This window comes from Tyto alba, unplaced genomic scaffold (assembly GCF_018691265.1).
Source record: "Tyto alba isolate M040663 unplaced genomic scaffold, T.alba_DEE_v4.0 Super-Scaffold_19, whole genome shotgun sequence".
Taxonomy (NCBI): Eukaryota; Metazoa; Chordata; class Aves; order Strigiformes; family Tytonidae; genus Tyto; species Tyto alba.
In genome coordinates, this window is record NW_024881281.1 from 11,170,966 (window position 1) to 11,192,404 (window position 21,439).

Consider the following 21,439-nt stretch of genomic DNA (forward strand, 5'->3'; position numbering starts at 1 on the left):
AGTGTAGGAAAATAAATATCTTCTTTTAAGTTTTCTGCGCACATTTTAATGCTATCCTAATTTTAATGTTGCATAATATAGTTGCAGAGCATAAGGCTCTTGTTGCTTTTGGTTATTAGATGGGTTCAACAATTCCAAATTTATCCACTATTTCTAGTCTTGAATTCTGACCTGTAGCTTAATGGGTGAGCAGGAAGGCTGTAACCCAAGCACTAGTAGGAAATTTATTTGTGCTTTTTCACGTGCAGCTATCTGGAATCTCACTGACACTCATGAAAGCAGCTCTTGATGGGTTGTGCTCTTGCAGTTGGCTACCTCTCCTTGGCGTATCTTGTACCTCAGTGAAGGGGAAGTGAAATCTCTTTTCATCGGAAAAAGAGGGCTTGTAGGAAAGCTTTAACTCAGAGAATGGCCTTTTGTAACAGGCCATGAAAAGAGATGGCTGCAAGTTGTCCTGTTCTCCTAGAAGTCATCAAGTGGCTTCTCTGATCTCCAAATCAGAAATGGAGTGTCTGTTTCTCTAAGCAGATGAAAATACCCCAGGGTACGGTCAGATTTCTAAGAAGTTTCAACACCTACTTACCATGTTTCTTTGCTTATCTCCCTTAAGCAATCAGAGGTCATGTGGAACCCCTTTTTTCATGGAGTTGAGCTGCAGATTGAAAAACCCACTGCAGTAGATTGTGAGCAGGTTTCTGTTTTGACTTTTCAATTTATATCACTGAAGACAAATTTTATTAGTAAAATCTTGGGCAACTCAGCAGTGGATTTTTAGGCTCTGACTGGGTGCCTGGAGCTGCATTTCTTTGAACTGTCTTTTAGAGTAACTGCAGCTGTATAAATGGATGAAGACTGTGGAAAGAAACTATAAATATGGCTTTATTAAGGTGGGTTTTTAAATCAAAGTGACTTTTTGAAATATTTTAATGAACCTTAAAAACTATTTTCCAGTTCTTTCCAACAGCTATGTTACTTTTCAGCAATGCAGGGGGAGGGGGATGTTATCGAGGGAACTGTGGTCATTGCATATATGGCAGTGGATGGGGCGCTGCCTTTTCCATGAGAGTCTTTAGCCTTGACTGGACAGACAACTTAAAATGACCAGGGCCTAGCATGCCTGTTCTGCTACTAATTTTCATTGTAAAATGTAGCTAGGTTTTCCAGGGCTAGACAGATACTACTGGGGTGGTGTTGGGAGTTGAGGAGTGAGGAATCTGTGGGCATTTGAGACATTTCCTGTTGCCATGCAGTTTTTTCAGTGGGCAGTGGTGGATTGTGCCTTACCAAGAATGTGACAAACTCATTCAATATATGTTTTCTTGCTAGAAGTTAATTGAAAACAACGATTTAGCACATAAAAAATGTGCTAGCATAGCTTGATGATGGTTTAGTGCCTTATATTCCCCTCATGTTCTTGTCACAGATGGTTTAGACTCTCTTTGCTTAAGTGCGCGTGGCAGGTATCTGAATTCCACAAGCCAACTGGTGCTTTGAGTTGGCTGTCCTGGGAGTTACATGTGGGTTCAGTAAGCACCGCTGAACTCTTGTTTCCTTAGCAGCTGGGAACTAATGAAACTGTAGAAGAAGCTAGGGCATTGCATCAGAAGAGACATGTCTATTCCAGCTTAAACACAGTTCCGTCTCTCCGCAACTCGATGACTCCAAAGTTGGCTTCAGTGAAAACCAAAGAGACTTAGACTGAAACAGGGCAGCTGAGAGAGTGGGGCAAGGGATAGGTGGAAGGGTATGGGTGGTCATTGGAAAGTCAGGGCTAAAGCACTGGCAGTTCCATCTTGCTTATTCTCTGCCCTAAAGGCATGTCTTTGAGGAGAACATTGGACAGGGTTTCTTCACTGAAGCCCAAGGCCATAGCACAAAGGAAATCATTCAGAAAGCTTCTCAGTAGTAGTCCAAAGAGAGTAAAACTAGCTGTGATGGAAGCAGTTTTCCTCTCGGCACAGACACAAGGGTATGTGCACATGTATGCGCATCTGTGTAAATGAATGTGTAAAGAAAAGGCACTGGAGTGCATCATCCAGTAGTGGTCTGAGCTGGGATTTCCATTCAGCAGAGCCTGACATGAAGAAGCATTGTAGCAACCACAGCGTTCTGTTTCAGGAGGCAGAGGTGTTCCAGATACACTGTACCATCGTGGTAAAAATGTCTCTGTTTTTGCAAAAGGTAACTACCCCTTTTTTTACTCAAGTGTCACATTTTACCCGCTTGCAGTTTCCTGCTTGTATGTTTTGGCTTTTGACCAGGACCTCGGGCTATGCGTGCTCATCTGGTTTTGATAAAACATTGAATTTAGACAATACATCTTCTTGGACATTTCTTCCTGTTAGATTCAAGTGTGATACAAAGCAACCAGTACTTGATCAGTAGCAGACACTGTTTTTATCAAGCATTGTTGGATGTTCATTAGCCATGAAAGGATTGTAGAGAAAACTTTCTGCAGCACAGACCAGTACAGGTAGGTGCTTCCTTTTCTGAGCTCTTCCTTCAGCCACTTTAGCAAAGCCTTAGGCTGTATAGTATGGTGCCACTTTGATGTCCATATTCATGTACTAGGCTATAACATCTAAGTTATCTGGCTAGTGTTTATCTTACTTCTTTTACAGTCTTGTTACTCTGTTAAGAGAGATAAAACGCTTGTGAGATACTGAACAGTGACAGGTGAATGGGAGTAGCAGCCTCATTAAAAACCATCTCCTCATCCTGAGATTTAGGTAGCATTTAATAAACATGAGAATTTGCAATGCAGTAATATATTGGGTAAAAAGCTGAATAAAAATAGCATTCCTCATGGTCTGCCCAAGGAGTACATGTGACCTCTGTTATTATAGTGAGTCTGTCAGTCTCTATAATACACTTAATATCCCTAATATATGCAAGGAAAGGTTGTACCGTATCCACATTTGGTAGACAGTGATCTAAAACATGAAGAACAGCATTCATCTCACTGAAGTTAATCTGTCTGCCTGTCTACCTGTGCATCTAGCGCTCATTTACACCAGTCATCTAGGCTTCCCCTTGGAGGAGGGGAGGTGGGGTAGGAAGAGGGAGAAACAGGGATATCTCCAGAGGGCTGAGCACCCTGCCTGGCTTGCACGCCTGGCTTGCACTACGGTGTACTTCCACTGTCACCACATGATGCAGCACTGTGTTAGCAACGCTGAGTGAGCTTGGGATGGCGGCAACGGCTGTGTGTTGGCACCATCCCACATAGAGAATTTGCCTTAAATCCTCCTGCTGCTGTAGTTCCTCTTGCCCTCACAGCACTGCAGGTAGCCTGGTTTGCAGACACGGACACAGCGAACTGCTGGTAGGGTTACCTGCTCGTTAGCTCAGGATAACAGCCTGCCCACAGCCCTTCCTATCATGCTGTATTTTCAGTGCTGTCATACCTGTAGGCATACGGTGTCCAAGTCACAGCACTCTTATAGCAGGAGTGGTTTGTATGTGGGAGCCCACAAGTGAGAGGGGTGATGGGTGACACTCTGTGGGAGCTATCCCATTCAGTAGTTCCTTGTGCTGTTGGAAAGCCTGTGTTGCACAGGAAGATAAAAGATATTCAGGCTTACAGACTGCCATTGTCGGAGGTTTTAGCCTGACTTCAGAATCTGACAGACATGTTTATCCAGCATGAGAGAGACTGGGAGGCACCGTGCAGACCTCTTTGTTCTCAGGTTTTTTATCTCTCTATGTCTCATCTCCCTCCTTTCATCTGGTGGACTGAGATGAAAGTTGTGTGCACCCCTCTGCAAGCTTCCTGATAGATCCAATTAAACTACCTCATTTTTGTAGTGTGTGTGAGGGTTGAGCCATCGCACCTATTCAACTGGGGGGTTACAATCCTGGAGCCTTTTTTCTGTCCTGGTTTTGGGATTGTGGATACTCAAAACCAAGATTGAACACTTAATCTTTTATGGGAAAGGCTGGTAGAACTTAACATGCTATTTGGTATTCAGCAAATTTTTGCTCAACATGGAACTGAGTCTTGAAATCTTAAGTACTATACTCCTGTAAATAAATGTGGTTGAATCCCGTTTAATTTGTATGAGTTGCACCCCCTAAAATTCTATAGGCTACTTGAACAGATTACAAACCAAAACCCAGAGCTTTCTTCCTAATTTTCCAGCTGTGCAAATCCATCCTTGGATATTAAAAACACTAAGTCTTGTTATGCATTTTCTGTCTCCTGTATCTTGACCAGTTTACTAGAATTTAGAATTATCAGAGATCTGATTCTCAGTGTGTTGTAACAAGTGGGTTTTTTTCATCATATCTTAATCCTCAAAGGCAGAAGATAACTCTCAGAGTTTTCTCAGTGACACTGAAACAAGTGATATACCCCCATTAGATCTGTCTCCAGGTCCTGGGATTAGCAGGCAGCTGAAAATGTTCATTAATGATACATAGGATGAAGGGGGAATCCTGCTTATACACTCCGTATTGCTTATTCCACTGATCATAATGAGATTTTATTTTTGCTGGTACCATATGTATATGGAACAAGAAGAAATACACAACAGAGCTTCCATTTTTTTGAAGCATCAGTCATCTAAGCCATCTCTGAGTTAAAAAATGAAGTTGCTTTTACAGAAACCATGCAAAACTGTTGTCAAGACTTATATGAAATACTGTTGTGTCCTAATAATAACTCCTAGCTGAAAAATCTTGGCATCCTGCAGTTTACGAAAGGGTTTTAAAATTCACCTTCATTTTTTGGGCAACAGGCAAAACATGTGGCTCTGTTTAGGAGCTATTTTCGTTAGAGCTTGACAATACAGGATGATAAAATACAGCTGCATTGTTTAAACTTTCAATTTAATTTCTGGTTTGTGTCCAAGTTGTTTCATCAATATGGCGCCATTCATTTCAAAACAAAGCTCTTGGAAGGGTCTCCATTACCCCACCAGTGATCAAGAGGGTGTTAAAATGTAGAGCCTAATTATATTTCTGGCCTGTTTGGAATTCCAAAATTGGATTTTTATAACTGTCAAATTTGTAATCAGGGTAACTTTCCATGACAATTAGTCAGAATTATTAGGGCTTCTGTTGCCAGGGAGTTATAACTAATGGTGGTGGATCACTTTTCAAGTGAAAATATATCTTGAAGAACATATATCTTGAAGAACAGCCATTTGACTACGACATTGTCTATGCTTAACTGCACCCCAATGTCTACTACTGTTACAGTCATTTGTATTCATCCTCCAGGGCTGAGCTGTTGCCACAACCTCTACTGCAATCTCTGCAGATAGAATTAACTACTGAGTTCTGCCTTGTTGCAAAATGGGACTTGTGAAATTGTGACATGAGAAAGTTCATCCTTGAATGTTTCACTCGAGCTTAGCTTGGTAAGGGCCGGTACTCAAAAGGCTATTAATGCTGCTGAGCTTGGTCAATTATTGCTTTGAATCTTTAAAGTGAGCCAAACATAAATGTGTATACAACCTTTCTGGATGAATGCTCCCTCTTCTCAGTCTGACAGATACCTCACAGTTAAAGCACCTACTTGTGTGTGTCATGTTGAGTATGTGCCGAACTTGAGATGTTTGCCCAGTCAGGACTTCCTTCTTGGGATAGCTCTAAAAAAGTAAAAACCAAACAAACAAAAACTTAAAGGGAAAAAAGATTAAAATACAGTTACAACAACAAATGAAAACAAATTCAAAGATGCGCTAAAGCTAACTGAGATATCCACCCTATGCTGTCTTTTTCACTCTAGACCAGTTTTTTTGCAGACACATGGTACTTTAGCCTGAATGCTGATATACGAGTGTGTGTGCTCACAGAAGAGCAAACACTTACAGAAAAGCTTTCCTTGCCTAGTGTACAGGATCTATTTTAGAGGCATCTGTTCAAGATGCAGATGACCTTCTGTTGGCCTGTTGATGTGAACAGATTTTTGTCATCAACTTCAAGCTTTAGATAAGTACTAACTGTAAGAGTGCTGTCTGATATTGGCAGACAATGACCCTGTATTCATCTTTTCATTTAGTAAAATGAACTGCTTGCCAGTGGCAGTTAAAATTTACCCCCTTTGCCACACCTGCTATTCCACCCCTGCACTGCCCTTCCTGTTCCACCAACTCGAGCTTCTCTGCAGCCACATGGTTTAAGAAATTGATCCCCCTGAAAAATAATAAATGAGCTCTTTTCAGATTGGGTTATTTTTTAGTGCTCTCTTCCCTATCTGGTATATTGTCCACCTGCGAGGTGCAGACACAATCATTTTTAAAAAGAGGTGGCAACTTCTTAAACCAGTTAAGCTTTAGTAGTGCTACCTGGTCTCAAACTATCACCTCTGTTTTTAACGAGGAAGCCAGAGCCTGCCTTTTGCTTTTTAACACATACTTAGAACATCTCTGTGTCCACTGACATGTATTTACCTCAATTGTGGTGTGATCGTTTTTGACAAAAAATCTGGAATACAGCTTTATTGATACAGGGTCCAAGTTCTTCAAACCTATAGTCCTGCAGAAAGTTTGGCCTCAAAGAAAGAGGTAAGGTAATCAATTTTGTTTAATTAAATCAACCTAAATTAATTGTCAGCTAATAAAATAGTGTTGGTCAGCTCATAAAACAAATTAAGATTAAAAGAGTAGTTGCCATGAACAGGTGGTAACTCTGTTTCCAAGTTAGACCACATTACACTCTGGCACAGGATCTCGGAGAATACCTCATATTCTAGTTTTTTTAAAAAATGTTTATGAAACTTATAAAATATAGGGCTCATTTTATAACCAATTTTCTATCTCACCTGCCAAGAGCAGTGGGGGTTGAGCCAGCATAAGGCGGATGCAGAGTTTTAGGCAGCTGTCCAGAAATGGATTGCCTCTGCAGGGCTGTGGAATACATTTCTACCTTTGCTTGGCCTTTCTTTTGTAATTCTCATGATTTAGTTTTCTCTTTCCTGTTGCTGTTACAGAAAAGATCTTGTAAACATTTTTTTGATGTCATTGATCTCGACCTGGCACTGTTGTGCAAAGGGAGAAACTTCCTGTGCTGCACTGTGGATGCTGTCTAACTAGATGCATCTTAGTAACAGGATTCCTCTGGATTTGGCCCCTGGTATTTCTGTTGACTCTGCAGTTCTTGCAGAAGGCATAAAACATTTATCTAATTTTAACTGGAAAGGACAAAACTGGAATCTTTATCTGCCTCTCAAAGTAGAAGCAGAACTTGGTGGTTTGTAGTTGCTGTTAATGGTGGAATAATGAAAGAAAAATTATTGCATTGTGGTTATTATATTATTCAGTTAATAGTGCAAAACTATGTGGTTCTGAGAATTTTGTTATGGCTTGCAGTTAGTTTGAATGATCTGTAGTGATGCAAAGCTTTTAGCACCAAAGTGACTTGTTGCACTGTCTGTAACTTGTATCTCATACCTGTTTTCTCTGACCACCCATTCCCAGAAGTCTCATGCCAGATGCACTTGGTTGGTCTTCTGTAAAGCCCTTAACCCTGGTAAGGCACTGAAAGACTAAATTAATTGCCTCTTCCACATCAGTCCTCCTCTTTCAGAGAGTACAATCACAAAACAGTATGCTGCATTGATACAGCTCTCTGGGGTTCTGGCTGCAATGACAGTCTCAGTTAAAAGGGGATGCTCCAGGAGAATTCCCCACCTGAGAGTTTCAGCTGTGAGTGCACTAGACAAATACTGCATGGCCTTGTAGCCTCCAGCATCTTGTTTGGTGGCTTTACCTGGCTTTAATTTTCTGTCACATATTGCCTTGGGACTTCAGATTGGCCAGAGTTGGCCTTAGGCTTTTAAAAAGTGAAGCTTGGCTCTTGCTTCTCCGCACTCCTCTTGCATCTGATGTGCCCTTCCCTAACATGGAGGGCAGTTGCTGTGGTCCAAGATAACTAATTTCTAGGCTCTTTGAGACTTGCATGTGGTGCTTTCTTTGGGTTAGTAGCTGACCTGGATAACTGAGCTTTGCTCTGCCTTCTCTCAGAAGGCAAAGGATAGGAGTTGCCCTAGCTGAGTGTCTCAGGGTGGTGGGGAAGGTGCTAGAGCTGCATCCCAATCCTCACTTGCAATCATGTGTCTGCTGTAGCAAAGACAGGGAGCAGAGTGTTTTTGACTTGTCTTCTGTAACTCAGGGCACTGCCGTGACTGGTTTGTTACCTATAGCAAGAGGTACCAGAGTTAGAAACCCATCAGATTTGGAAGGGTCTGGAGCTGGAATATCTGGAGAGAGGTTTCTGTGGGAGGCCAGGACTCCCCTGTCTATCTCCTGTCAAGTGTTGCAATTGCTGCTCATGGAGAAGCAAAACTGGCCCTGGCCATGCAACAGGAAAGTCTCAGTAAGTACTGTGTTATCTATCTGCACTTACAGTAACACTCAGATCCAGGCAGGTTTCTGCCCTGGCTTAGAATGTGTCCTAGATCCCCACTTGCCTGCTCTCTCCTCTGCAGCCAGAGGTGGGGTTGCAGTACATGCTGACATAGCTTGGTAACGCTTGCAGGAAAGGCTGCAGCACGGCCATCACCTTCCCCTCCAGGATTTCCCAGTGACAAGCATTGCCTCCTGGTTCCCAGTGCCTGAGCTGGAGGGGATAGAAGTGGTGTGAGTGGTGCAACACGATGTGGTTGCTTATCTGAGCAAAGCCATGGTGGGCCTTTGTGGGAACATCCCCTTGGGTCCCTGATCTGATTTACCTTGTCCCTGCTGAATGAGTGTCACTTGAAACCCAAACCTTGGGTTAAACCAGCTAAAAAGATTCGTCACATTGGCAACCCTGTGCGGGGCTTGGAGGCAGGTCCCTCAGAGAGCATCTCTTTAAGAAAAAGGGAATAAGATAGGGTTGGTGTCCATTCAGGTCTATGGCCTGTTCATGCACATGTCCCATGCTTGCCCAGCGTTATGGAAACAGCTGCTGGGAGTCACACCAGCAGCCAAGTCTCTATTTACTTCCCTCAAAGGATAGGTTTAGGAGGAATGTAACACTGGTGACTGTGGGACTGGACTTGGCCTGTTATCACTGCTTGTGTGCTGTAAAGCTTGAGGTGACACAGAAGGGCTGGAGGGATATTAAAACATCAGCCCTCCAGAGGAATCTGTGTGGGTTTTAGTGAGTGTCTGAGGGTCTTAAGGGACTCCAGGCGTTGTCCAGATTTGCAGTGGTGTCATTGCACCAACGTCTCCTGTTCCTCCTAGTGAAGATGAGTAGGAGGACAATAAGCAAGCCTGCTGCTCAGCTCTCTAGGCATACACGCAAAACCATCTAGGACCCCAAACTAACAAAAACCATATTCAAAGCAATTATCTGATCTTGTTTGTTTGTTTATAATGTGATGTTTCTAGACACTGCTACAACAAACATACTCTTGTAAAATCTTGTAACAGTTGTAAGTAGTTAGTATCTTCAAGATGATTTTATGTGTGCTGATCATGACTAATATACATCACTGCAGTGTGACTGTCATCCTCCAGTGCTGAGGGAAATTTTTGATACTGACAATTATTTTCTTAGCTTGTTTAGCATTTTTCTTTCTCTTTTTTACCCTTCTGTGCAAGAAAACACACATACTGATTTGCTCATATATAGTGCTTTCCAGATGAAAGTGCTTTGTGGTTCACAGACTTAAGTAATTAGGTCTTCTCCGGCCTCAGAGTGGTTTACAAAGGCAGTTGAAGTTGTCTTCTCTGGTTTTACACTTGGAGATAGAAAAATCTCTAGAGGCAAGGTTAACTGGCCCAGCTCACAAGCTGGTCCCAGCAGAACTGGGGGCAGGCACCCCCTCTGAAGTGTACATTGGTTTTCTAAACATAGGATTTGCTGCTGTGCCCATACTGCTAAAGGCATTCCCCCCCCCCCTTCCCTCTCAACTTGATGCCTTCTCTTCTTCTTGTCACGAACTTGGTTTTTAGCATATGCACCAGCTGCTGGGAAGGTGCCAGGTTCTTCTTCTCATGTCTCAGCCAAAACGATGGCTGCTGCTTTCCCTTCTTGAACCTGAGACCACTTTTTCCCCGTAGCGTGCAGTTGAGGCAATGACTGCAGTTATCCAAAAAAAAAAAACCTAAACCCAAAACCAACCCCAAGCCCCTTTTACATTCAACCAGAATGGATTGCTGCAGCCTGTTTCATTCACTAGGTTTTTCTGTGGTTGTATTTCTTGGAAGCATCATCTCCAATAGAGGCACAGGGCTTTTTTACAGGCTTATTTCAGCACTTTGAGAGCACAAGTGTGTGCGTCTGTGCATGCATGTCTTGCTGTGGGTGGGAAGGGGGGAAGTGCTGGCAAGACTGCAAATGAGCCAAGTGGGGAGAATGAAGAAGCTTCCATTCCTTACCAAGTTTTGCTCCGCAAGCTGAGTAAACTTTTTCTTTGCTGAACCAATGCTCTGCAGGGCGAGGGTTTGACACGTTCCCAGTGATAATTGCCTTGTCTCCCCCCCGCAGGTTCATCTGGCCACCAGCACGGTTACTTTTCCAACCAGGACCGTAAGTGGGCAACATGAACATCACGGAAAAACAGATCCTAAGAGCGAAGTGGGGTGCACTGTTGGGGAGGGGGGCTGTGGCAGCCAGGGATGCCCTTTGCTTGTTGGGGGGAGCATACGGGAGGGGGTCTGTGAGTCTCAGTCTGCCTTTTGCCTCAAGTATCTGGAAGGCAAGGAAAAGGGGATCTGGAAATGCCCTGCTCCTCTCAGGTTCAGGGAATTGCCCAGGCGGCACCTGATGAGCACCTGGAAGGGCTGTCCTGCTTGCACTTTTCTCATTTTAACTTGGGTCAGTGTCTGAGAGGGGACACCAGGCTCCACAGACCCTGGGTCTGTCCCAGAGTGCCTGTTGTGCTCTCCTTCTTGCAATTAAAACTCACCCCCCTGTTTTCCCTGACCTGCTCATGCTCCTCATCAATCTTTGGGAGTGGTATGCTGAGAAGAGCCAGAAAAGGGGGTCAGCTTGTTGAGGGGAGTGCTGCAGAGCACTCATGGGGAAGGTGGCTGTGACGGTGTTTGCAATCGCAGGCTCTCCCACGAGGAGAGGGGTTTGTCAGCCGTTGGCATCCAGCAACCTGGTGTCTCCCTACGCCCGAGTGTTTCTATGACACTCGTGTTGGTGTCTCTGAACAGCCTCCCCTGAGAAAACCAAAATAATTTTAAAGGTTGGAAGTGAACAAGAGCTTTTTTTGTTACTTTCCAGTGCATGAATTGTATGTCTCCAGACTGATGGTAAAAGATGAAAATCAGGGGACCTTTGAAGCAGCACATATGCTGAGCGGGCGAGTTACTGCAAAAGGCTGGTTTAGTGAAAGCAGTGGTATGCAAGGGCATGGAGAGCTCACACTGATCTGCCTCTGCTCTCCTTGCTAAACACACACTCAGCAGAAAAATGATTGTTCCATAGCCCAGAGGGTCCTGTGAAGCCTTAAATTAGGGCAAGCATCTGTCTTTCTGCCCCTACCTCTATTGGAGACGTGCTTCATGCTCTAGCTGCAGTTCATTTCTCTGTGTGTTTTGCCCATGGATGTTGCAGAACGTGCCTCTGGTTCCTCATTAACCGTGGTTGTTCAGCATAGAATTGCTTCATCCCAGGCACAGCTGGAGTGGGCAGTAGCCAAGCGGGGCAGAGATGGCAGCCTGGGAAGGATCTGCCTCAAATCTGCCGCTCTGCATCCCTTGGGTGGGATCCAGAAACTGAAGATGCTCAACACCTATTCCCAGCACTCGCTGTGGAGACCAGAGGGCATTTGGAGTTCATAATGACTTCAGGTCCTTCCTTGAAATTATTAGTTCTTATTGTATCAGGAAAAAAAATCAATGTCCAAATGGAGAAGTCAGTCCCAGCCCTTCTGGGAGAGAAGGATCTTTCAGCTCTTGTTTCTATCCTCATTCTCTTTCACATTCTCTTCCATGGCTGGGGATGTTATTGCTTACTGCTCTCTGTTACTTGGGCATGTCCTGGCACATGAATGTACTTCTTAGCACATTGACCTCTTGTATTGCAACTGCCATGAAGATGAACTAAATAACATGTCCAAGGACACATCATCTTCATTCACATCTAAATCTGCAATCTATTATTGGTCCCACCACAGTCCAGTCTTGTTTCTGGATTGTCTTTTTTAAGTGGTGATGTGTTTCCTTGGTCTCTCTCCACTTTGTGCTTCGATTTCTCCTTGGTGGCCATGCCCTTTTCACATCTACCCTGTTCCATGTCCGTAGAGGACAGGAATAGTCCTGCCTCCCGCACATCATGGCCCTCTGAGAAGATATTAAATTATTTTAAAATGTGGCTTACTCCATTGCACACTTCCACGTGCCTCTGAGGTTTCATCCAAGCAAAATCTAACTGATGCTACTATTCGTCTGCTAACCTGACAATGGGGGTTAGAGGATTTTGGCTGGGTTTTTATTGTTCTGGGTTTTTTTCGTCTGCAAGAACTCCTCCTTTTCAGCAATTTGGCCTAAGATTCCTCTCGTCCTATGTTTGAAGATGTTTCCTTCAATGGCTTGATCTTAGTAATTTATCTTCCAAATGATACACTGATTTTTCAGATGTAGACTAAACTCTTTGGAAGTACGGGGTCAGGCAGCAAGGCAGAGATGTATTGCTCCTAGTGCGGTTGGGATTTGCTCTCTGAGGCATGGCGGGGGGAGATGACTATTCTGAAATGAACAATTAAATGTGCAGAAGGGATTCCATGACTTCCCCTGAGACTAGATAAAAAATTTGTGCAGTGTAGGGTGCACATGGCAACATGACATGAAGATTTGCTCTTCTCTTTTTAGAATGAGGCATGCCAAATAAGTAGGAGAACAGGTGAACTAAGGGCAGGAGCACTGTAAAATCATCTCCTTCCAACTGCAACATTCATCAATGTTGGTATAGGCAGGACCAAGTGGGAATGATGGAGAGCTAAACACTAGGTCTGCTTTAAGTTGCAATCGAGATCTGACTGCAGGTGCTTTTCTATCTTTTCAAACTAAAGAGGTTGAAAATTCTAAATTTCAATCCAAGTGCCTGGATTTCTTGAATTTTGTCACGGGCTTTTCCCACATCTTGGGGATCTGCATCCCAATACCTTGGGAATGTCACTCCAGGCATCTGGCCTGCTGTCTTGCGCAAGGTGGGAGGGTGATACGGTGTTATGCTTATGTACCAGGAGTGCTTCAGAAGTGTGAGTTGCTGCTATATTTCTAGAGGGTATAGAAAAGGCTGTCTGTTTTCTGTAACACTGACATTCCTCACAGGCTCAGAAGCAGTTCAGTATAGAGAGGAGTGCCTGCGTGCAGCAGATGCTCCTGGCCGCACTCGGGCAATTTCAGCCCTACTCAAGGTGGGTGTCTCTGCCTGGTGCTTTCTATTGGCTGTTTCTCAGTATTCAGCCCATCAGAAACTTCAGTTTCAGGGACTAAAGTGGAATTTAAACTATCTGAATATAGTCCTTTGTGTCAAATCAAATGATTTGTTAAAGTGAGGCCAGATTTGCAGGGAGAATCAATCTTTTTTATTAGATCAACTGATGTGGAAAAAGCAGACAAACTTTCAGGCGTATTAACCCTTCTTCTGGCCTTCATTTGTATTACAAGAATGGAGGGACCTGTCTACCAGGGGAGACTGCTTTAGAATATGCATTCACACCAACTATTCCTCAACAGTCTTGGTCTGAACGCAGACATGGGTGGTATTTTTGGGCATGCTTGTACACTTTTTGGGGGGAAAGACTTGTCTCCCTCTGTGTTTAGACACTAGATGTTACTACACAACAAATAATGGGCTCTGTTCTGCAGCTGACTCATTGTGCAAGTCTGGGGCTAATTACCAAATCCCTCTGTGCCTCCATTTCCATCTGTAAAATGTCACAGATGCCCACCATTCATAAATCGCTTTCAGATTTCCAGATGAGGTGCTGTTTAAGTGTAGAATAGTGTTAGTTTATGCATATTGTGCGAGAGTATAATATAAACCACATGCAACAGAAGAGCCTCACAGATGTGTCTCTTTCAACTGCAAAAGGCAAGGCCTAGGCTGATGATTTAGCACAGCACTAATTGGGCTAAAATAGGAGATTGCTTTTGTACTGATGCAATTGTCACCCTTGAAGTCCTCATTTACCAACAGTTTTTGGAGATAGCCCAGTTATTTCCTATTGAGGAAAGCTGTAGTGTCTTGGGTTTCGGAGTATAGCAATTTATAGCAAATGTCGACGTTTTTATAACATCCCCCACGCTGGCTGTCCTCACACTTCTGGAAGAGGACTGTTCCATTGTTTATTTTGAATGTGCATCTTGCTTGGCCTGTAGCTACACTTTGCACTTTTTTGCTGCCTGCAACCTTTTGGGCTTATCCTAATCGCAAAGTGGAGGCATTTGCCTGAGTCATTTCCATCGCCATTACTGGGTGTTGCATACACAGGAATCCCCGTTTATTGATAAGAAAGCTGTTCCTGTGGCTGTGAGCGAATGAGTGCCTGGCAGCTGTTCAACATTAAGTCAGTTCTCAAAGTTTAAAGGATTTGTGGGCTGTGATGGTTTGGGTTTGGGCAATTAACTTTGGTCAAGTGCTTGAAAGTGTCTTCCAGACACATTTCATGGAGAAAGAACTTAAACAGTTAAGAGATTTGATTCGATTAAGTCCCCTCAAGTTTCCTGGTTGTGCTGTTGGGGCTAAACTCTTGGTGGGTGTGAAACCTAGGAGTTCTTTTGGCCGCAGGAGAATGATGGTTGTTCCTTCCAGTTGCAATCTGGTGCTGTGCTTGTTTGAAAGTGCCGGCATCATCCCTGTTGCCAGTGGCATCATGTGGCAGCAGGCACCAGTGACTCTGCATTGAGCCTCCGAAGCTGTCCTCTAACTGTGTAATTTTAAAGCCCTGGACTGAGCTTATTTGCCCCCATGTATTGTTGTCTGGTGATCAGAAGTGATTATTGATGCTGAGCTGTTGTGAGAAAACAGTGTGGGGTTGGGGGGGGATGAAGGTGTCTCTGGAGATACCCAGTTCCTTCTTGGTGTATTGCAGACAAATTGCACCATTCTGTGTTTGTCCATTTGGGGCTTCCTGGCTGTTCTCCCCGTTCCTCATGAGTGCTCAGAGGGAAGGTCAAAATTCGTTGTCAAATCCTCCACAGCTGTAAGAGTAACATAATATTGAGCCTGAGTGCGTGGGGTGACAGTCGTGGGAGTGAAGACTGGCTGACGCCCAGCCTTACCCAATGCTTGCCATGTTCCAGGATAAATCTCCCTGGATGCTAGGCCTTCATTCATGGGTCTAAACTTGCCATTTAAGGCATTTTTTAGGAGAGTTTCAAGGTGGAGGCATCTAGAACCTCAAAATGAAGCTCCTCAAACTACCACCAGCATCATGTCTGGTAGGGGACACTTACGCTATGGTGCTCATTGTTGTGCAGATATCATAAATCAGAGAAAGCAAAGATAGGCAAATTGTGAATAAGGGCTCGGTCCCATCCGAAAGTAAATGGATCCCCAGATTTGGGAAGCAGTTGGTGAGTTTTGGGTTAAAATAACAGAATGCGGAAATTGTTTAAAAGATTTTGATTAAGTATATCTTCTGGTTTTTCATTCTAAAATGAGTTAGAAAAGTAGCCTGGTGTAGCTGTTTTGAAGTGTTAAAAACCTGAAACTGAAAATGAAATGTGCCTGGCTAAACCCACGTGGATTATTTCCTTTACTAATTTTTCTTCATCCAGAAGTTAACAAGGAAACAACAAACCAAGTCAAAACAAAAAGTCCTTTGCACAGCCCTGTGCTAGCCACTGGTCTGATGCAAGTCTTACCTTGTTCTTCACATTATGGGGACCAGATGATATGAGGGATTTTCTGGGTCTCCTGACTCCCCAGTGTCCCCGAGTGTCTCAGAGAACAAACTCACAGCTGCAGAGAAATGTGGAAGGGATTCCTCTTTCTGCTGCTCAGAACTATAAGGACTCAGGGGGATTGAGATAAAGGCCAGAAAGGGGTAATGAGCAGGATTAGCAGAGTAATGGTCCTCGAGAGACTGAGTATCTTGCATGCTTGAGCCATTCCACCCCAGCTCCCGAGCGCTGAGGGCCAGGCGTTAGCGGGGGGCAGAGCCGCCGTGTGTCGAACAGGGGCTGCGGGCGTCGCGCGGAGCCCCGGGAGGGGGGAAATGTGGCAGAACGGACAAACCACGGCGGGTTCAACCTGGAGCTGAAATGTTGACATGGGAAATCAAAGCTTTGCAAAAGTGCCCGTGGCAATAGTAGTAATATAATAACGATAATTATCAGAGCGCATTTGCTGTAGAAAACATGGATGTTGTAGAGGGCATGGGCAAACATAGTATTTTGATGTTCAGGGAGCCAAATTCTTCTGAATTCAGACCACCCTTTCCAGTTGCTTAAACAATTGTTCTCCTGATTGGTGTTTCAGCTAGTATTTTCTCTTAGCTAAAGGAAGCCAGTGCTAAATGTTCTGGACGAGGAACTGCTAGTGCTTCACTGAGCATCCTAAAAGTAACATGTTTATGGGTTGCAGGAACTTGTGCAGAGTGGAGGCGTCTAACCCTCAAGGTGTCTTGCAGGCTGAAGTGTAATAAAACTCCAAGCAGGGGTAGAATTCAATGCCAGAAATCCAAACTGGAAACAAGATACATATTTTTTATACAATGGTTAACTTTGGATGCAGTTCACTAAAGAAACCTGGGTTGTCTGGCTCTAGAGTGTCTTTCTGAAAGACATACTCCAGTTAAGCACACATTGTTTGGCTCAGGACTGTGAGAGATTCTCTGACCTGTGATACACAGGTGCAGAACCAATATTATAAGAGTCCCTCCAGACTTTATGGTGAGCCTCGATTCGAATGTTTCCTTTTGTCCTGTCTGCTTCCTTATTTCATGTTACATTACGCCATATTTTGACTGCATTTTTCCCCTGATTGCTTCTCCCAGCAGGGAAAAGCAGTCTCTTCTGTAAGGGGTGTGAGGCCATCTCAATTCGAGATGAACTTTCGAATCCCATGCGTGCTTGGAGTGGGGTCAGGTCCCATTAACTATCATTCCATGTCATAGATCAAGGAGTGATAGAGAAATGAGTCTGGTTTGATGATGGTGGGTAACAGAAGCTGGATTTTGGTGCAGTGATCACTGGACCAGCTACAGGAGGAGTGTTTTCCCCTGGGAAGGAGCCCCAGCCCCTGTGGGCTCTGTGCCCTTGGCTTCCTTGGCAGGAAGGCATGTGGGCTCCCTCCTTTTAGTTTGGGGACTCTTAATCTAGCTTCCATATAGCCCTACCTTGTTGTGAGAGGTGTGTATATGTGTTTTGTTCATACTACCTATGTATCTTTATTTTCTCTCTTTTTATTTGCTTCAGTGTGCTTTACAGCCACGCAGCGATATAGTGGAGAAGCAGGGGAGTAAAGGGCTCAGGGGAGGGTTGTTTTGTACAATGTCAGAAGTACTGAGCACCCACAGTCCCACCATGGGAGCACTGTGTTCAGCAGCTCCATGGACAGAAAGGATTTGGCAAAAAATTCATGCTGGATATGTAAAATCTTTATTATCAGGGTCATTTCAGTCTTCGGGCAACTATGCTGGGCTACGTTAATAAAATGTCCTTGATGTTTCTAAAAATAGTAAGTAATACATTTCTAGCAAAACGTGTTGCATCAAAATCCAGCCATTCCCTGCTTAACCTTGCTCTGACAGATAAAGATGGATTGAACATGGATCTCACAACTCGTGGTTGCCTGTGAATAAATGATCACGATCTAATTCCATATGCTAACAGAGCACAGACCTAACCAGCAAAATAGATCTTTGGCGCTGTGAAATAGCACAAATCCCCAGGCTGAGAGCAATTATGTATAAAATTAGTTAGTGGTGTGGGAGTGTGCATGTGTGAAATTTTAAATAAAACAATGTGAGTGATGTGAGCTGTTTAAGAATAGACCTGAGTGAATAATGGAGGTTTTCTGGGTTCATTTGCCAAACCAAAAAATTGGAAAGAAAAATTATTTGGGGGAAACTGAAATGGAAATTTTTAAGGTTTTGACACAGTGTAATAACTAAAATATGGGTTTGGGTCAACCAAGACTATTTCATTTGACCCAAAGTGAACCATTTAGTTTCATTTAAGACTATTTAATCAGTTAATTTCATTTTTAATTTAGGTGAGTTTTGAAATAAATGCTATTTCAAAACTTAAGACTGAAACATGCATGCCATTAAGAAACTATGAAAATAATAAAAAAAAATCTAGAGAAAACATTACAAAAATTTTTAAAATTGCACCCATTTTTTTCACTTGAAACTATGTACCAAACGTTATGTGGGTTCTTGAACAGCAGCTGTTGCTCCAAAAGTGCATTTTATGGTAAACTTTCTTTTCACTCAGTTTTGCTCAGGTTTTTTTTACAGACACTTCAAAAACACAGAGTATCATGATAATGAAAAAATATTTATTGCTCATTCCCGGAAAAAGAAGCCTTTTCCTCTTTAAGAAGGTAGAAGAAATTAGCCATGAAGTATTAATATTTTACAAGCAGAAAAAGATCAGATAGCAGTTCTCATAAGAAAGGAAATTTGAGCTGCTTTTTAAAGATAGCCAGTAAGGTTAAGGGTAAAGGTTATTATAATAGAGATATGAGAGAGAGAGACTACAGATGGAGAAATTTTGGCAGTGGGTCTCCTAGCAGAGATGGTGAATTATCTGTAATAACGTTAAAAAGGCAAAAATATTCTATAGATGTTCTGTTTCTTATTGATAGGCAGCCTAATACCTCACAATTTACAGGTGAAAATAAAACTTCATCCTCCAAAGTCCTGATGGGAAAACTGTGGGAGCGGACAAACCCTCTTTGGTCAATGAGAGTCTTTAAGTCTCTCTGAGCCTCCAGCTCCATATCGGTGAGATACTTTAATTATTCTGACGGTCATGCTGGGCGGAAATGTTGTAGGGCTTTGTCAGTGCTGGGTTTGAATTTGGGATTACAAGGACTGCGTGTTGAAAGTGAATGAATGGCCTTATGGGTTTTGGAAGCTGTTTGACCCAGAAAAGGGCAAAAAGGAAGATGCTCTGTCTCCCTCCCTCCTCCCTCCCCCGTCCGCTGGTGGTGCGGCGGGGCGCCGGGGTGTGTTCCGTGCACGTCCAGGCTGCGCAGGGTTAGGTCGGCGCATGCAATGTTTGCAATTCAGCAAAAAAAAACAGGTTTCCCCCGTAGCTGAAGGCAGTGCCGTGTTGGGGAGAGGAGGGACCTAATGAGCTCTTCTTTTGTCGGTCGAGTGCCTGGGACGGTGTATCCCAGCATCGCTGTGGTGACAGACCCTGGCCGCCTGGGGCCCTTCCCTCGCTACTGCCCTTGCCAAAAGGTGAAAATTTGCAATGCACGCAACAAGTAAATGTCATGGCAGTAAACGTAGGGACTCTTGCAGCTGAGTCTTAATGATCCTACACTAAACAAAACTCAGAGAACTTCCCCTTAGAGAAATAGTTCTTGCTCCAGCTTACGGGGACCTGAGCCGTGGCCAGGGCGCACGATATCCCGGTAGGAGCCCTCCCCTCCCGCAGCTCTCCAGACCTTTGGTTCCTGTTTGTTCTTCAGACCAGAGACTACCGGGCGACACAAGCGTTCCTCCTCTCCACAGTTGCTGTCAGCCCTTTGCCTTTCACATGCTCAAACCCTGTTACAGAGCTACAGACATGACTGGTTCTAAACAAGTACAATTAATAAAGTCTATCTAGCCAACATCTGACTCTCATTAGAGGAAATGTGTTGAAAAAACAGATCCCAGGTTGGCTGTGATTTATGGCTTGGGCCTGCTATCCTTCACAGGCACTGGCGAAAGCTTTTGCAAAGGGCCAGAACATAAACTACTTAGGGAAACTCAGTATCCATGTAAAAAGGCTGGAAGGGTCAAATCAGACAAATTAAAAAGGAGTGGAGATGCGAGCCCAGACTGGCTGTCCCCTACTGAGGGCCACCTAGGTAGGCACAGGAGATGTGTGTTCATATTTCTACTGTGGAATTTGACTTGAAATTTCTTCTGTGCTGGAGTCTGAAAGTGTCACTTTTTTTTTTTTTTTTTCTTTCTGGCTAAACTGTCTGTATGTGTGTGGCAACAAGTGGATGGAGGGGTTAGTGGCTTGGTGGTTTATCTCATGAGTGTTCAAATATAACATCTGTGGTGCATAGCATACTAGGTGCTTCACTGAGTTGACAGTAGAAATTAGCTGTGCTTCCTTCTTCCCTTGGGAGTTTTGAGCTGCATCCTTTTCTCCTTGAAAAGAAACATGGTTGCCCAGACTAATTTAGCTGACTTCACTCATGCTCTTCCAGATTTGTTCAGAGACTACTCTGAACTTGTCCTGGAGAAAGGTGTCTACTAACTGAAAAAAGCTGGTCTCCTGCTTCCTTTGAAAGACAAAGTTTTCTTCAAACTGAACCTACTCAAGCTGTGTGTTACTGATTTGTAAGACAGTGCACCCTGAACCATAACAGTGTGGTGCGTGGAGACCTGCGCTGGGTAGCCCTGGTTGAGCAGAGTAAAGCTGTCGCCTCCTGTTCCGTGGAGCTGCTGTTGTGTTCCGGGGGCTGTAAGCAGGGGCTGTTGGCATGGCCTGCACACAGCTCTGGTTTGTTCCCCCTATCCTGGGAATAACCAAGTTTGTGCTCTTTGTGCATGTCCAGTTCTGAAAAGTGCAATGGAAGAGGGAGACTTCATTAGATGGAAAGAGAGGAGCTGCCAGGCAGGTTTTATCACAGAAATCAAATATACTCATTTATTTCTCTGTGTGCATGTAATGTTTGGTCATTTTTCATCCTCTGACCTCAGGTCCTTTACAGAAGAAACATTACACTAACAATGGATAAAAGGAAAGTAAGTCTCAGAGGAGGAAAGTGCCTCATTTAGAACTCTGAGCAGGTTGAAGCATGAGCTGCAAATGTGATTCTTATGTCCCAAAACTTGACTGTGTGTTACGCCCCATTGCATTGCAAGGTTGAAGTTTCTTGTAACAGCAAAATACAAAATACATTGAAAAAACGGGCTGCAAGAGTTTTTATTTGTTTAAACAAAAGGCTGTGATTCCAGAATTCTCTCCCCTTTCATATGCTATAAACCACCTCCTCTGCCTCCACTCTGAAATATGAATTTTGGAGTAATCCATCAAGAAAAAGAGAGACAAAGGCTTGATCCCTTGACTTCGGTTGAGCTGTGCAATTTATATCTACTGAGCATCTGGCTGTAGGGAAACCAAAAGCTCTTTTAATATTCTGCAGAGACTCTGGGTATACAAATGAGCGTGGGCTGTCAGAGCTGAGAAATGGGGCAGAGATGCCAAGAGGTTTCTTTGCCATTTTGCACAAAACTCTGACCTGCGGCCCCATGGTGAAAGTTGGCCTGTTTTTTTTTTTTTTTTCCTTCCTTCAGTGCCACTGTGATAATTGCACTGAAATCATTAGAGCCCCATTGGTATAAAGACGTTATCACGCCTTT

General features: G+C 43.7%; 1 protein-coding gene across 6 annotated transcripts in view; it reads left to right on the top strand.

Annotated features, from left to right (window-relative positions):
• COL26A1 (collagen type XXVI alpha 1 chain) overlaps positions 1 to 21,439 on the top strand; it is a 180,405-nt gene that overhangs the window by 109,823 nt on the left and 49,143 nt on the right. For 4 of the 6 annotated variants that reach the window (XM_042791594.1, XM_042791595.1, XM_042791596.1 and 1 more), the window contains exon 4: positions 10,426 to 10,467. The exons of the other annotated variants lie outside the window; for them this stretch is intronic. In XM_042791594.1, coding sequence (XP_042647528.1) covers positions 10,426 to 10,467 — 42 coding nt within the window. The remainder of the gene's footprint in view (positions 1 to 10,425; positions 10,468 to 21,439) is intronic. 6 annotated transcript variants of the gene reach the window in all.